General features: G+C 38.8%; 1 protein-coding gene across 4 annotated transcripts in view; it reads right to left on the reverse strand.

Moving 5' to 3' along the window:
• The window catches only part of CNTN3 (contactin 3), a 367,094-nt gene that overhangs the window by 16,389 nt on the left and 335,444 nt on the right, over nucleotides 1-15,261 (reverse strand). For 3 of the 4 annotated variants that reach the window (XM_073230921.1, XM_037019362.2, XM_073230920.1), the window contains 6 exons: nucleotides 14,422-14,539; nucleotides 13,403-13,561; nucleotides 13,154-13,303; nucleotides 11,661-11,731; nucleotides 10,588-10,822; nucleotides 8,221-8,336 (listed from right to left, as the gene is read on the reverse strand). In XM_073230921.1, the coding sequence (XP_073087022.1) occupies nucleotides 8,221-8,336; nucleotides 10,588-10,822; nucleotides 11,661-11,731; nucleotides 13,154-13,303; nucleotides 13,403-13,561; nucleotides 14,422-14,539 (849 nt within the window). The remainder of the gene's footprint in view (nucleotides 1-8,220; nucleotides 8,337-10,587; nucleotides 10,823-11,660; nucleotides 11,732-13,153; nucleotides 13,304-13,402; nucleotides 13,562-14,421; nucleotides 14,540-15,261) is intronic. The other variant, XM_073230922.1, reaches the window with a different exon arrangement.

Here is a 15,261-nt window from a genome sequence, read left to right on the forward strand (position 1 = left end):
CCTACAAAACTGTTTCTTAGAAGACTGATTTAAAGAATAAAAATAATTTCCAATAGGCATATGGAAAGTATTTTATAAATCCATTTATAGGAAGTGCTTGAAGGTTCTTGAAAATGCATGTTTCTGAAGTACTCTATGTATCAGAATGAGAGATTTATTTTTAGATCTCAGTTGCTGACAGGTATGAAAAATATTTAGACGTAGAGAAAATTTGTGCCAAATTTGAACATATTAGTTAGGATTAATTAGACCCTCTTCTTAAATAGTTATACATAAAAAAATAAATATGCATATAACTCAAACATAAAGAAACAAGGCAGTGATGTTAATATTCTCAATTTTCTGTAAGTAGCTACCACTCATTATGTTCTATAAGATTTTCAAAAATATTTATGTAAGAGATTTCTTTAAAAAGAGAAAAGTCAAGAATGAAATAAAGACAAAGATCCCATTTTTCTCTCAGTTGTGTTATGGATTTAATGGTTTAATGGTATTTTATAGGCACAACCACAGTACAGGGAAGAAGGGAAAGTGTCTGGACTGAAGGAACAAACTCTGGAAATATGATTGTGCGAAGAAGAGTTAAATAACACTGACAGAACATGAAGGTATCATAGGCAGAAGATGAGCAGAGAAACAAATATCACAAAACACACAAAGAGCCCCGCTAACAAGAACGTTAGCAGACCCAATCAGGGGTGACTACCTATAATACTCAGATGTGAAGTGGATCTTAAAGGAAGTGCATTTAAAATGTGCACATTTTCTAAAGAAGGGACTGAATCCATAATGCTAGAGTAGGTGAATAAAAAAAAAGGCAGATTTAAAAAATATCAAGCAGAAATCCCACAGGTAAAAAAACCCCACAATATTAAAAAATAAAACCAATGATAGAATGAAGCTGCATATGAGCTGGTGGAAGAGGGAATTAATAAATCCAGAATATGGAGGCAAAATAAATAAAAGCTATGAAAGCAAAGTTAACAGATTCCAAGAATCAAATGAAAAGTTCTAATGAGAGTTCCAGAAGGGGAGATTAAGGTAAAGGAAACAATAAAAAAGAAAATGCAAAATTTTCCAGAACTAAAGAAACATGAGAATTTTCATGTGGTAAACTGCGTTTGGGGTGGGGATGGGGAGGTTGATAGAAGGTAAATCCATTCCAAAGGAGAGAATGATTAAGACTAATTAAAGCTTTCAACACTTTTTTATTGCTGTATACCTGAGAGGCGGGCAACTCTCTTGAACAGTTATGAGTCACTGTGCCTTGATTTGCTAGTGCACAGCATGCACCTGTGAAGGCGAACAACTGCACTCCCTGGCACAGCAGACAGCAGGCAGGACTGATGCTAAACTGGAGTCACACACCTTAGGCAGGGTGTGCTTGGCCATCGTCCAGCTCTCCTGCTCAGAGCGAAGCCTGCACACACTATGTGCTATTGTTGAATTCTTGCATGACTTGAACAAATGCAGTCTAGAACTGCATGCACCTTCTTCCCAGCAGAGATTCATTGTGACATAATAAGAAATACATATTTGGTCTCTGCCACTGTTTACTGACACACAGATCCCCAAACCCTCGATATCTCTTAAGTAATATATGTCATTCTGTATGATATCTGGTGGTTGGGGTCTCCTGGATAGCTTTAGGATGGGGCTGGTTGCCAGGGAAGCCAATCATGGAATCACGGGTTTAGAAGTTTCAGCCTTACCTCCTGAAAAGGGGCTGGAAGTTGAATTAATTAGGTTCATTAATGGTCAGTGATTTGATCCATCATGCCAATGTAGCCAAGCCTATATTAAAACCCTAACTGAAGGGGTTTGTAGAGCATTGGGTCTGTGAGGGTGGGGAGGCTGGAGGCAGCATGGAGGCTTCACACCCTTTCACACCAGGTCCTATGCAGATCCTCTATCTGGCTGTTCCTGAATTGTATTCTTTATAATATAAATGGATAATAAGTAAATGCTTTCCTGAGTTTTGTAAGTTGTTCTACTAAATATCAAACCTAAGGAGGAATTTGCAGGACCTTTGATTTACAGCCTGTCAATCAGAAGTTCAGGAGGTCCGGACTTGAGATTGGAATTTAAGTGTGTGCGTAAGGGGCTGTCTTGTGGGACTCAGCCCATAACTTGTATCAGGAGCTAACTCCAGGTACATGGTATCAGAGCTGAATTGCAGGACACCCAAGTGGTGTCAGAGAACTGGCTGGGGTGGAGAAAAACCCCCAGCTATTCGTGAGGAGCATTCTGTGGATAGAGAAGAGAGGAAGACATTGTTTTTCTTGTATTCACCAAGTTGCATACTCAAGTCCTAATATTCTATGCATCTGTGAAACACTGGAACTCCAATTTCCTGATGAGATAGTATTATTTATTTTCTTCAGAACCATAAAACTGTAACATAAGCCAATATATTTTTATCAGAGCATATAAACAGACAGAAATTTGAGGAATGTCAGGGTTTAAAATGCTATCTCTATTTCTGCAAGTAATTTGCTTATTCCAAAAACTAATGTGCTGTGAGGGGTCCTTCGTATCATTGCATTGAAAATTTCACTTAATTTAAACTTTAAATGAAATGCAATTCATAAAAATAATGTATTGGAAAATGGCACCATGGTCAGCCATTATTAACTCAAAAATAATGTTTTAATAGACAAATAATTCTGATGATACTCAACAGATTTTCAAAAAGACATACATTTCAACTTAGCTGTTAGACCAGACACATTTGAATAAATGTAAGGCAGGAAAAAATGCAATCAAGAGTATTTTAGAAGCAAATCCAGATCTGTCTTCTGCTCTTCTTTACTTGGCTCTCAGTTCTGGGAGGGCTGACCTGTATGAACGACAAGTTGGGGTCCCTGGCTGACTTCTCACTGGGTTTGGCCAATAGAAGGCAGGAGATGAGAGGGTGGAAGGAGAGAGAGGCTGGGGTATTTATTCCCCCTGGATCCCTCATGCTCAGCCACAGTCTAGTAAGGACTATCTTTGCCTAATAAAGAATATGAACTTCTGGTTATAAAATAAGTAAGTCATGGGGATGTCATACACAGCACAGAAACTATGAGAGTAGATTCTAAAACTTCTCATCACAAGGAAAAAAAATTTATGCGTGGTGATGGATGTTAGATTTATTGTGCTGTTCACTTTGTAATATACATGATACAGAATCATCATGTTGTGACCTGAAACTAATATATTTATTCTATCTCAATTAAAAAAAAATTAAACAGCTCTATTTGAGCAACCCTCACACACACACACAGTTACTGCTCTCTGCAGCATACCTTCCATCCAAGACATACAATGACTTTAAAGAAATTGGTTGTATAGACCGTGCTGTAACTTAGGAGCTTTGCTTTTCAGGCACCTACTACTCATGAACTTAAGTCCAAGAGTCTGCTATTCATTCACTTGAATCCATTTTTGCCTGCTTTCTTCTTAAATTTGTCTTCACTGTCTCTATGCAATGTTCCTATGTATATTTGACTCCTTCAAGAGTGAAGTTAACTCTCTGCCTGATAGGAGGGAATTAGATTCAGTGTATGGCTTTTTTTCCAGGAGAATAATCATATTCTCAAAAAAAGTACTCAAATATTTGACATCTTTTTTCCATTATAATTAAAATGGTACAAACCAAATACGTGCTGTACGGCTATTTAGAAAAGGAGTCTGGCTGAAGATAACAGTGAAGTTTTAGTTTGGAATTCTGTACATGTTTTTAGTTATGTTCCCCTGCTAAACATTAAAAACATCTATTAGGGTCCCCCCAGATCTGCTAATCTGTATTTTCACAATTGCAGACTTTGGTTTCTATCACCCATGTCATTACCCCATATTTTATTTTTTGAAGACACATATGACTTTAAATAAAATGACTGTGTAGACCATGCTATAACTTTGGAGCTTTGTTCCTCAGGCACCCACTACCCATGAATTTAAATGCTCCTGTATCCTCTTTATCGTGTCTGTATCTCTTGTTCCCATCCAAAGAGCCCAAGAAAAGATTTTAGCCTGAGTGTTATGGCTTAGCAGATGAAATAAATTGGAGCCCACGGAAATAAGCTCCTCAACTACTAGCTGGTTTTATCTGAAAGAAAATTAGTCTAGATGCTAATGATGATGTGTGCTCAGCATGCCACATGGCACATGATCAGCCCTCCCTGAGAGGAGAGAAAAGCAGGAGATATTAACAGTTTAAAGCCAGATAGGGGAAACTGCAACCCAGAATGTTAGCCACATGACTAGTCATTAAATACTCCACTAAGTCATTTATTTTTCTGGGTTAGTATTTAAATCATTACTGGAACTAAGAAAAGAGGTATTTTTGTTCATCTTGCTATAATTATATAAATAATTTCATAAGACTTTCCCAATTAGTACATCTTTTCTTAGCTTTCTGTTCATATCTAACAAGCACTCTGGAAATACATTTTCACTAGTGTTTCCTTTCAATACTGATGCTACATTTGGATGTGAAGTTTGCAACTCTTTGTGCAGAAAAGGAAGATGCAATGCATTCCAACCCACAATCAATTTCAACAGAAGTCCCATTTTCTCATTGCCTCTCCCACCCTAATGGCCACACCAGCAGCAACAGAAACAATAGCCAATGAGTCACACACTTGCATTGTGCTGAGTGTTTCTGTTATTTCACTGGTTTTCAGATTTTCCTTTCCGATCAATGAACTCTTATCCCAATGACCAATACTCAAAACAGAGAAAAGTGGAGGCCCCAAGTCTCTTCAGGCCTTCTGATAATGACTGCTTTATTTCAAAGAACGCTTAAACAATTCAGTGAGTTAATTACTATTATTATCTTTATTTAATGGAACTCTGGAGAGCTTTAATAACTTGCTCAAGGTCATATAGCAGTAAGAGAGTGGAGCCAAAATTGCATTTATTCAGTCAATACATATTTTTTGCATTCCTCCTGTATGCCAGATAAGACTCCTGGCACTTGGCACTCAGCAGTGAACAGGCACAGTTCCCTGCCCCTTGTGGAGCTTATATTCCACCCTGGTGGATCTGAATGCAGGTGTGTCTAATTCTAAAATGTGTGGATTTAATGAGATTCTATGCTGGCTCTAGTTGGATTCTTTGAGTTTTCTCTCTCATTCAATCAATCTCTTTCCTGATATGGCCACCCATGGTCTAATTCTACCTTCTTATAGAATAAGTTTACCTGGATGAATCCTTATCAGCATAAGTTCATATAGTCCCAAATCAACATCAACCTGCCCCCATGCTGTCAAACCATTGCCAGTGAAGGCCAGCATTCCTGCAGTGCTTGGAAGCCCACAAAGCCCAATTATATACATATTCTCTTATTTATTTCCTTGAAACTATTTCACAAACTACAGTCAGGCCAGGAAATTGATTCTATCATACAGTTCGTAAAGGGCAAAGCTATAATGGGGATGTGCATCTAGTCTACTGTCAGAGGAAAGCAAAATGTGTTCATTAATTTTATTTCAGTAAATTTGATTCAACAGTGAATTCTGCTATTTTGCTTGGCTACAGGGAAATTCAACCTCCATTACCACTGGGCCTCCCTTCCTTAAGTCCTGACAAGATAACTTTCTGTTGCATTGACTTGACCCCTCTAGTCCTAGCAATTCTGAGCTGTGTTTGGGGAATGGCAAACCACTGCTGAGTGTGGGAAGCACAGCTGGTCCCCTCTGTGGTCTTGTCACCAACCACTGCCAGGGAGACAGCTGTGGGCCCCATGAGGTTTTTTAAGCCTCAGATTTGTGTTTCGACTCAGGTCACTCAAAATGTCTCTTTTAATTACCCCTCAGTGGAATTTTCTTTCCTCTCACCCTCCAGGATACATGGAGTAATCTCCTTAATGGCTTGAGCTTTGGAAACAAAGCTAGAAAGGAAAGGATCTTGCAGGCAACTCCATTTGACAGTCATCACAAACTCTGAGTCAAAAGAGCTCAGAGTTGAAGAATTGCTTGAGAATATATACTGGTGAAAAATTCTACAAATCAGTATCTCAAACATGCTTCTGAGATGTGGTTCATGCTTACTAACTGCTTATTATCATGAGCCAGAAACTGTAAGAATCACTCTAAGAGTCTGACCTCATTCAGACCTCTCGAAATCCTTTCTTGATCAGGCCTATTACTGTCCCCATTCTCCACAAGAGGGAAATGTGGCTCAGACATTTGTGTAACTTTTTCAGCACAGCCAGAGAGTGGCAGAATTGGATCTGGCATAGGTTTGACCTCAGAACTACACTCTTTTATATCTGTGCTCCTTCCATCCTCCATACTTTTCCTGTCAGTACCATCTCTTTAATCAGTGGAGACCTACTATTGGTTGGCCACCACCTTTTATTGCTTATAGTTACTGTCATGGATTAAAGGACTTTCCATGTAAATGTCCCTGGCTTCCTTTAAGATGCTGATTTAAGTTGCTCTGCTGTATTTATGTGGTGTTCACTTACTCAGTCCTACTTTCTTTCCTTAAGTCTGGACAGCTCTGTCTCTGATCAGGTCTCTCTATATCACAATCAGTGTATTTTCTATTTCATTGTGCAGGGAGATGTTTCCCTAAGAATACTTAGTAAAATGTACATTAAGACCCATTCCTAGAGGTTTGGGTTCACAGTATGTCCAGGCCCCAGGGAGGGCTTTGGAGCTCATTCTCAACAAAAATGCAGGTAACTCTGAAGTGGGTCCATGGTGTAAACTTTGAGCATCACTGTGCCAACCTATCCTTTCTCTACTTTATCATTATTATTTATTCCAGTCAATGCTTGTTTGGTCGCAAGGAACAGAAACTCCCTCAAGTTCAAATGTAAAGAGAGTTTACCTAAAGAGAGAGCAAAGTGACATCATAAAAACGAATAGCATCAAACCATGTGAAAATTGGACAATTCTCAAAGAGCTATTCTATTTTGTTCTCTTTAAGGCCCCAAGGGTCCTTGGATCCTCCATCCTTTAGGGTTGTGTGGGGCTATGTCCTCTGCATCACACCTCTGGAGACCAGCCTTATCCTGTTTGCTCACAGCGTTTGCTTGAGAAGTCTGAACTGAGTTCTCAATTTAACATATCACTGCATTATACTTACTAATTACAATCTCTATATTGCTTACTTTAAGATATCAAACAAGAATCTGACTAGATCAGATTCTTGAGTCAGTTGTCTTTGGCAAAGTGGACACCCTGGTACAACTGTCTGAGGTTATGTTGGCAATTGGTGGTGGTGGTGGGCGGGTACATGGTCTTGGGCTGCAAACATGCCAGTGTGTGCCTGCCACTGAATCAGGTGTTACAATGACAGAAGTTTACTAAAAAGATGGCTATGGGTGGGGGTGACATTATAACCCTGACTCCTACAATAGATTGGTGGAGAAATCGTCTTAAGACTTTACTCTTTATGTTGCCAATTCTCAGTTCAAATGCTCCCAGTTCTTTCAAAATACTCCCTTTGGAACATGGGGCCCAGGCAGAATGGTTCTTAATGTGACCTGGCCTTCCTGTTCTCTTTCTGGAGTCACTCCTCCTGGAATCTTCTGCAGGTGAGCCTCTACTTTTTCTACTCTGGTGTGCCAGGCTCAACCTGGAATGTTTTCCATTTTCTCCATGTTTACTTACTTTTCCTTTAAATTCTCAATAAGTCTCACTGTCCTTATCATACCTTTCACTACAGTGCATCTTTAACTATTCAAATATATCCTATTTTCCTATTTGGCCTATTATGGCCTTCATTACATTTGGTCTTGTATCATTCTGTATTTCAGATCTTTCATTTTATTTCACTAAACAGAGTTTTTTGAGGGCATGAATGTTACAGACAGCTGTCTTCTCTAGAGCCTACAAGAGAATCACACAATGTAACAAGGCCCCCAAGAAAATACGACAGGGCCGGACGAGAGTGACTGCCTATTGGCATAAGTATCCTATGAACTTAAATACTGCAGTTTAACTTCACTTTTCTTTTAAACTGATCCATCTAAAAGATTTACCCCACATGAGACATGATTTTCTTTCATAGTTTTACTTTTTATTTTCTACCATGACTAAAGTTACTTTCATTCAACTTGTTGAGTTAAATTCAGTATCTGTTGATAATTGCATGAGACAATGTGCTGGTAAAAAGTCAGACTTTAGTTAAGATATCATTCTAAAAAAGAATTTTAAATGAAAGGAGACAAGGTACCATGGCAACATATATACACAAACTAATTAATTTAAAAAAAATTACCTCATAGCCTAGTAAATGTCCATTACTCAACTTCCAAGGAATGGAGTTCCATGACACTTCAATTTCTGAGGAAGACAGGCTATTTGCAAAGACTTGAGATGGAGCTACTGTCGGCTCTGTTTGTGAACAGGAAGTGCAATGTGATTATCATTTTGGTAGTTAATTAAACATCTACTGAAGTGGTCATCTTAAAAAACAAACATTTTAGCATATCTGAAAATACTATAAAATATTCTACAAAAACATTTGAAAACATGAATCATGCCTTGGTCAATTTCAATTTCTTGGGAATAGATGGCACCGGAGATGTAGCTCTTCCTTGCTAAGCAGCCATGGCTGCTTTCCTCTCTTGCACTTCCGTCTTGATTGCTTACTTTTCTTCCCTTTTTTCCTTTAGTTCTCTGATCCTTATCATTATTTCTTTCCCCTTTATCCCACAGCTTCTGTTTGGGAACTCCTATGCCTACAAATGCTTCTATTTTTTGCTTCCTCTTGCCAAACAAAGTCAAGCTCTACAAAGCTCATTTATTCAGTAAGCATTTAGTGAGTGTCTTCTCTAGTCCAGGCACCTAAGAGGGCACACTTCACTGAGACAAAGCAACTTCTAGGGGTTTACTCTTTTCAAGGCATAGAGAGATGTGCACATAGCTACTACACAGGGAAAAGATCTCTTCATAATAGACAACTCTTGGGGCTTTATGGGGCTCATGGTGATTTTCCCCTCCGGGATCAGCTCTCAATAGGGATCCCCCCTCCCACAGTATCCATTTCTGTCTTAAATGATCCTGTTCCGTGGCCATGGCTGATTGATAGTGAGACAGATTCATGGTCCAAGGATGGGCCTATTTCATTTTTGCTCCTGAGAAATGGAGAGATGAGGAGTCCCTGGGGCCAATCAACCCAGTCATGGCACCCTAAAGAATCAGACCAGTTTCTGAGGCCATGGAGATTCTCGGACTAATGCTCTTCATGAGGTATGCTCTTCAACTCTTCCTTTGATTCAGTAAGAGGTCCTAGTATATTTTCAACAAATCCCTCAGTTTTTTTCATAGACAAGTCGAATCTGTTTCTCATGTTTGAAACAGAAAGACCTTTAACCAATTCATCAGTGATGGCAAGAATAGTAACAGAAGAAGGAAACTGGGAGGCACAAAGGGTAAAAGGCTCTGACTATCTCTCTCTTCCAAGTCCAAGATGCACAGGGCAAGCAGTGTCCAGAAACTCCCTGGTTAATTCCCATCGTTCCCCAGACTCTTGACTTGTCCTTGTAATGAAAATCCTTGGCTCTTGGAAATAGAATCTGATTGTGAAAACAAAGGGTTCTTTCTTTTGCGAAAGTTTATATATGTATTATTTGTTTATTTTTCTCTTGGAGCTTAGTAGAAAAAGAAAAGAAGAGGGGATGGGTACTAAAAAAACCTGAATCTACAAATTATTTTTATAAAGGACAAACTGTGGACTACCTTTTGCAATTTACTGCAAGGTCTTGGGGTAGAGGATACATTCTGAAATCACATTTCATGAGCTCAGAATGGTTAGAAGCAAAGGCCCTGGGTTAAAACTAACTTAGTAAGTCTGTATGGATTTTGGCAAGTTTATTAATTTCTTTAATCAATTTCTACTTTCTCATGTATAAACTGGAAATAATCAAAGTACCTACATGTCATTCATCCTTGAAAAATTCAAATTAGGCAATGTCTGGCAGATAGTAAGCATTCAATACACACTAACTTCTATCATTCTTATCAGGTAGAATCACATGAGATAGTCAATATTCAGTTGCTTTTGAGCTATAACATGGCAATATAATATGGCTCTCCTATGATTATTCTTTTTTTCTAAAATGGTGCTATATCTGGGGCAGGTATAAGTGAAAGGCACAGAAACAGAATGGGTGCAGAGTGGAGTATGTATCAATCTGCACCAGTTGGAAGGTGGGATATGTCCTCAAACCTGCACATTCCACATGTCTCCAACGTCACACTTCCTGTCCTGCCTCTCCATTTTGCTAATATCCCTTTCTCAGGTCCTAGAGACCACTATAAAATTTGAGACTAAGGCACTTCCAAGATAATATTTTAATCTTAATCCCCGAAGAAAGCTCTGGAAGGCTGTGCTGTTCCCTGCTTCCTAAACTGGAACTCAGGATGTAATCCTCATCAACAGTTTTTTACTAGTTGTTACAGCCTCTCACTCTTCCTGGAGTCCCATGCTTTAAGGAGGCATGGTTGATCTTTATTACCTGGACTGGAACTCTAACTATGACTTCAATTATTTTTCTTTTTAAGACATAGAACTTCCCAAACAGGTTTTGGAACTCAGCTCATTCATTAGGTTGGAACTGATATATAATCATGTTTTCCATACCTTCTTCTGCAGAGAACACTGTTGTCACTGGGCTAAATGGTCCTTCACCTTTGTTATTATAAACACCTACTTTTACTTCATATGGTGAAAATGGCATGATGCTTTCGTTCCTAAAGACATATCTTGGGGTATCCGGAGATGTGACCACTGTCTGAATCCAGCTGGTAACTCCAAGCGGGCGAAGAGCAAGAACGTACCCAAAACCTTCACCATTCTGTAGTTCTTCAGGGACTGGCTACAAAAGAAATACATAAAATCCTTGTATACATGAGAGCAAGGCAACAGTAAGTGGAGCCATAGTCCTTAGACTTTTGTGAAAGCCACCAGTGGGATGGTCAGCTGCTTTTAAATACACATATGCCATCCTTTCATAACCATCCAGATAACTAATGGAGATTTTCTAAAATTATTCCTATTTTTGAGCATCTTGTAGGCTCAATCTGAGTTCTGAATAGTATGATAAACTTCAGTTGAATATACCTCATCTCTCAAGTCAGATAAAAATCATCTCATCCCACATGTTGACTCTCTGGAAAGAAATTACACATTGATATGATGATTAAGTCCAAAGGAATAAAACTATTAAAAAAAAACAAGTAAAAACAACGTAGTATACTCAAATTGGTATTTGGATCATGTCAAAAATTCCTACTGACACTCCATCATGATCTTTTTAAAGCTTTTTCAGAAACATCTTCAAATAGTACAGACAATTTGAGTATCTTATGATTTTAAAATGTGTTCATTAGCTTTTTTTAATATAATAATGACATAAAGCAAGAGCTGAGAGAATGGCTAGGGAGCAACACCTGCTGGAACAGTGGGAAGCCACCAGGGCAGCTGGAGAGTACAGAGCCAGCACATGACTCACCCCATGTTTACTGGCCAGATGACTTTGGGAAAATTTTTTACTGTCTCTAGGCCTTAGTCTATTCATTTATAATATTTGTAAGGAAGAAATGACAAAGATATGCAAAATGCTAGGAATAGTGATAAGCTACTAGTAAGTGTCACCACCAGCAGGTACACCTGGGAGACCGTAATCATTGCAGGAAGAGATGATGTCCACTTACATCCCAAGTGATCACCAGTTCAGACCGGCTTCCACCTCCTCCACTGACTTCAGAAGGAGGCACTTCAGGAACTGTAGGTTAGAGAGACAGAGATGAAACTCTATTTGCATTTGGTGATACTTACCTGAAAGAAGATTCAAGGTTGCTTATTTTTAGTATTTGAAACAGTTTGTAATTGGCACATTATACGTGTGCATATGTAACATATATATATGTCTGCACCTTTCTATGTTTGGGGAGATAATCAAATAATTTATATTTGCATGAAATCATCAAAATTCAAAGTTATCTGAAACAGTCAGTAAAACGTGACTCGACGTGAAGGTTAATAAAACAAAGAAAAGTGATTCACCAGGGATGATGGGAAATCAGTCCAGCATGAACTTCTTTCTAACTTAAGACTATTCTAAGGGAGAATTCTCAGATCAACCCTGACTTTACACAGAGTGACCCAGACTCAAATTCTCAAATCCTGTTATGAGATATTCCTTACAACACTCATACAAGTATCAGATTTTCTCACTTGTACTGAGAAATATATGCTTAGTAAGTCCATGACACAAGTAGAATATGAATTCCCTGAAGGTGGATTTTTGTTTATAGTTGTATACACCATATCTAGAAAGTTCTTAGCACACAGCAGGCACTCTATGCATATATGTTGTGTGAATAAATGAGTGGTGATCAAAGCACCCAGATGGATATAGCTCTCTATTTTTCTACCTGGCATACATTTCATATGCATTGTTCTGAGAAAAAGCATCATTAAAATTGCTGAAATGCAGACTACAAGTCCCATCTTGGCCTAGTTCCTAACATGATATACTAGCTATAATTTAAATATCATTCTACTTAATGTTAATTAATATTACTAATTCTGAAAAGGAAAACCTTTAGATCCTCTCAATAATGTTATACTATGTACAGTTCCTAATGTTCAGTTTTAATGTTAGGATACTTTTAGAATTATGAAAATAGTCTTATGGTTAATATTGGTTGCCCCACATGGAAAAATTTAACAATGACTTTTCTCTTAATTTAATATGTGAGGAGCCAAAATACACCTGTTCATCAACTGCTTGAGCTCATTCGCTGAGTTTGGTGGCAGAATGAGATTTCCTAGGCACGGAACTCCCAAATGTCGTTACCTTACCAATTTGTCGATGCTTGTTATAAATGAAAACAGCCCTTCCCCTGTGAACAGGGTGACTATGTCAGATAGTAATTATAACCTTAAGTGTCAAAAACATCGACTCAACATGCACTAATGAATGCTGACGGACTGAACCTTTGGAGATGTCATAATACATCAGAATCACTGACACATATGTCTTTTGACAAATGCCATATGGCCAGTCCTGCTATTAATAGGTCATATAATTGCTGCAATGAGGCTGATCCTCTGCTGGCCTGGAGAGGAAGGCCAGGGAGAAATGTAAACATACAACCAGGGAAACCTATTAACCCATTACTCAGAAAACAAAAACACTAACCTGCCTCTTCAGTTCTTACTTTTTCTGAGGGCAAACTGGGTTCTCCACCTCCGATTTTGTTACTGGCTACAACCCGAAATTCATATTCCACCCATGGGTTTAACTCGACTACTGTAGCTGTGTGTGTTTTCCCATCAATGACCTCAGGCACTACAAAGGAATATGTCAGAAAGGTAAGAGGCTGCATGTCTTAGCACTGACCCAAAATCCATTTTCATGCACTGATGGCATTTGCTGCTCCCCATTTACCTGTTGTGGTAGTTTGCCAGCCCACGGAGAAAGGTGTTCTTGCCTGGACAGAGTAGGATATGACTGGGCTATGGCTGTCTGTACCTTCTTTCCAAGAGAGCTGGGCTGTTGTGTCCGTAATTTCATCTACCTTCACATGTGCTGGTGGTCCTGGTGAACCTAGGGCAGGCAATAATGCGAAGAGTGGGTGACGGTTCCACAAATGTTATCTTTATCTACCAAAGGGAAGAATATGTTATAGGACCACATGAATATCTCCAGCTGATCCCAATTTCAGTAGCACTTTGGGAAAAAGGACATATATCTGGTAATAAGATCATCACTTTTTTTTCACATTTCTGTTAGATTTTAAATCTTGATGTAATCAGTAATTCCAAAATCATAATATTCCATGACTGCAAATGACACCTGCTTTGTGAGGCTTCTGTTCAGCAGGATTCCTGCATCTTCCCAAGTCCAATGTCTTTTACTTTTGTTGTGATGCTTTTTCCTTTAACTACTGGTACATCTCCAAGTTCCCAGTTTATTACCTAGAGCTGTTGTATTCCAAGATGCACCCTGGCCATTTTTCAGCCCTGTAGCAAATCAGTACCTTGGTCAGTAGCTTACCTTAGCAAATTTTCTTAGGTATTCTAGATGATTCTGGTTTTCTGGGAGGTAGTCACACACACACACACACACACGCACCCACACACATATCACTATTACTACTTTTCTTTCATAATAAACACTATTGCTGAATTAATGCTATGCTAAAAGACATATCAGCTTGGCAGCAGCTGTGAAATGCTTACTACAGTGAGAGTTACTTGAAGGGCAGATTTGAGATTTTTATTTCTTTGAATTAGGACTCATCCTTACTGTCGCATCCTCTGGTCTGTCTGAGGGGAGGGTCAGATCCATTTGATAACTCTCATGCTCATATGCTCTCCCAGGATGGTTTTCCTCCAATAAGAAATGCTCGGTTAGGTTTATGAGATTAAAAACAAACCAACGAACACTGAGGCATTGATGTTTACCTCGTACTATGAGGTCAGCTGCAGATGAAACACTGTCCACCCCTGTTTGCACCATACAAACATATTTTCCACTGTGTTTCAGCTGGATGTTTCTGATCATTAAGTCGCCAGATGAACTCTGTTGGAAAAACAAAAAGGGAATGAACACACTGTTTTTTAGGAAACACAAAGAATCTTGAAAGCTGTGGGTAGCAACACCATTGGGATGAAACCTGTGTTTAGAGAGAAGACCACGGTGGCACAGACTGAGGATTGCTACAGTGGAATGTATGGAAACAAAAACAAGTTAAAAACCATACATGGCTGCAGACATAAATTTCCGTAGCTAAATAAACGACAGGGTTTCCCCTGGGCATTTGAGGCCTTAAAAATAAATAAGGGCAGAGATTAGAGTCCCAGAGTCCATTTACTTCCACTGGGTGACACTTCTTTTTATGTCCATTGCTCAGCACCAGCTCAACTCTTTTCTCTGGTTCCTACCTCTTTGCAATTATGTGCCTGAGAAGAAGGTAGAAGCATTTAGGTATCTGGTGGGAGATAAATACAGCATGACAAGGGGATTACCAAGGTTGAAACACTTTTCCTGAACACACTGGAGCTTATAAAGCCTAAAGCCATTTAACTCCTTTGCTATAGAATTTAGGGACAGTCAGTATGAACTCCTCAATAGGAAGCAATTAAAACATTTTAAGCCCTTAAAATAACAGCTGTCCATAAGACATTTACTGGCATCCCCTAGCACCAATTAATGGAGCAAATGTAAATCTAAAAGCTCAACTTCAAATGGTCCTCATTTTAAAAGAATCTAAAATCATGTTCATAAAATGACTAACTGCAGGC

The sequence above is a fragment of the Manis javanica genome, chromosome 3 (assembly GCF_040802235.1).
Source record: "Manis javanica isolate MJ-LG chromosome 3, MJ_LKY, whole genome shotgun sequence".
NCBI classification, from domain to species: Eukaryota; Metazoa; Chordata; class Mammalia; order Pholidota; family Manidae; genus Manis; species Manis javanica.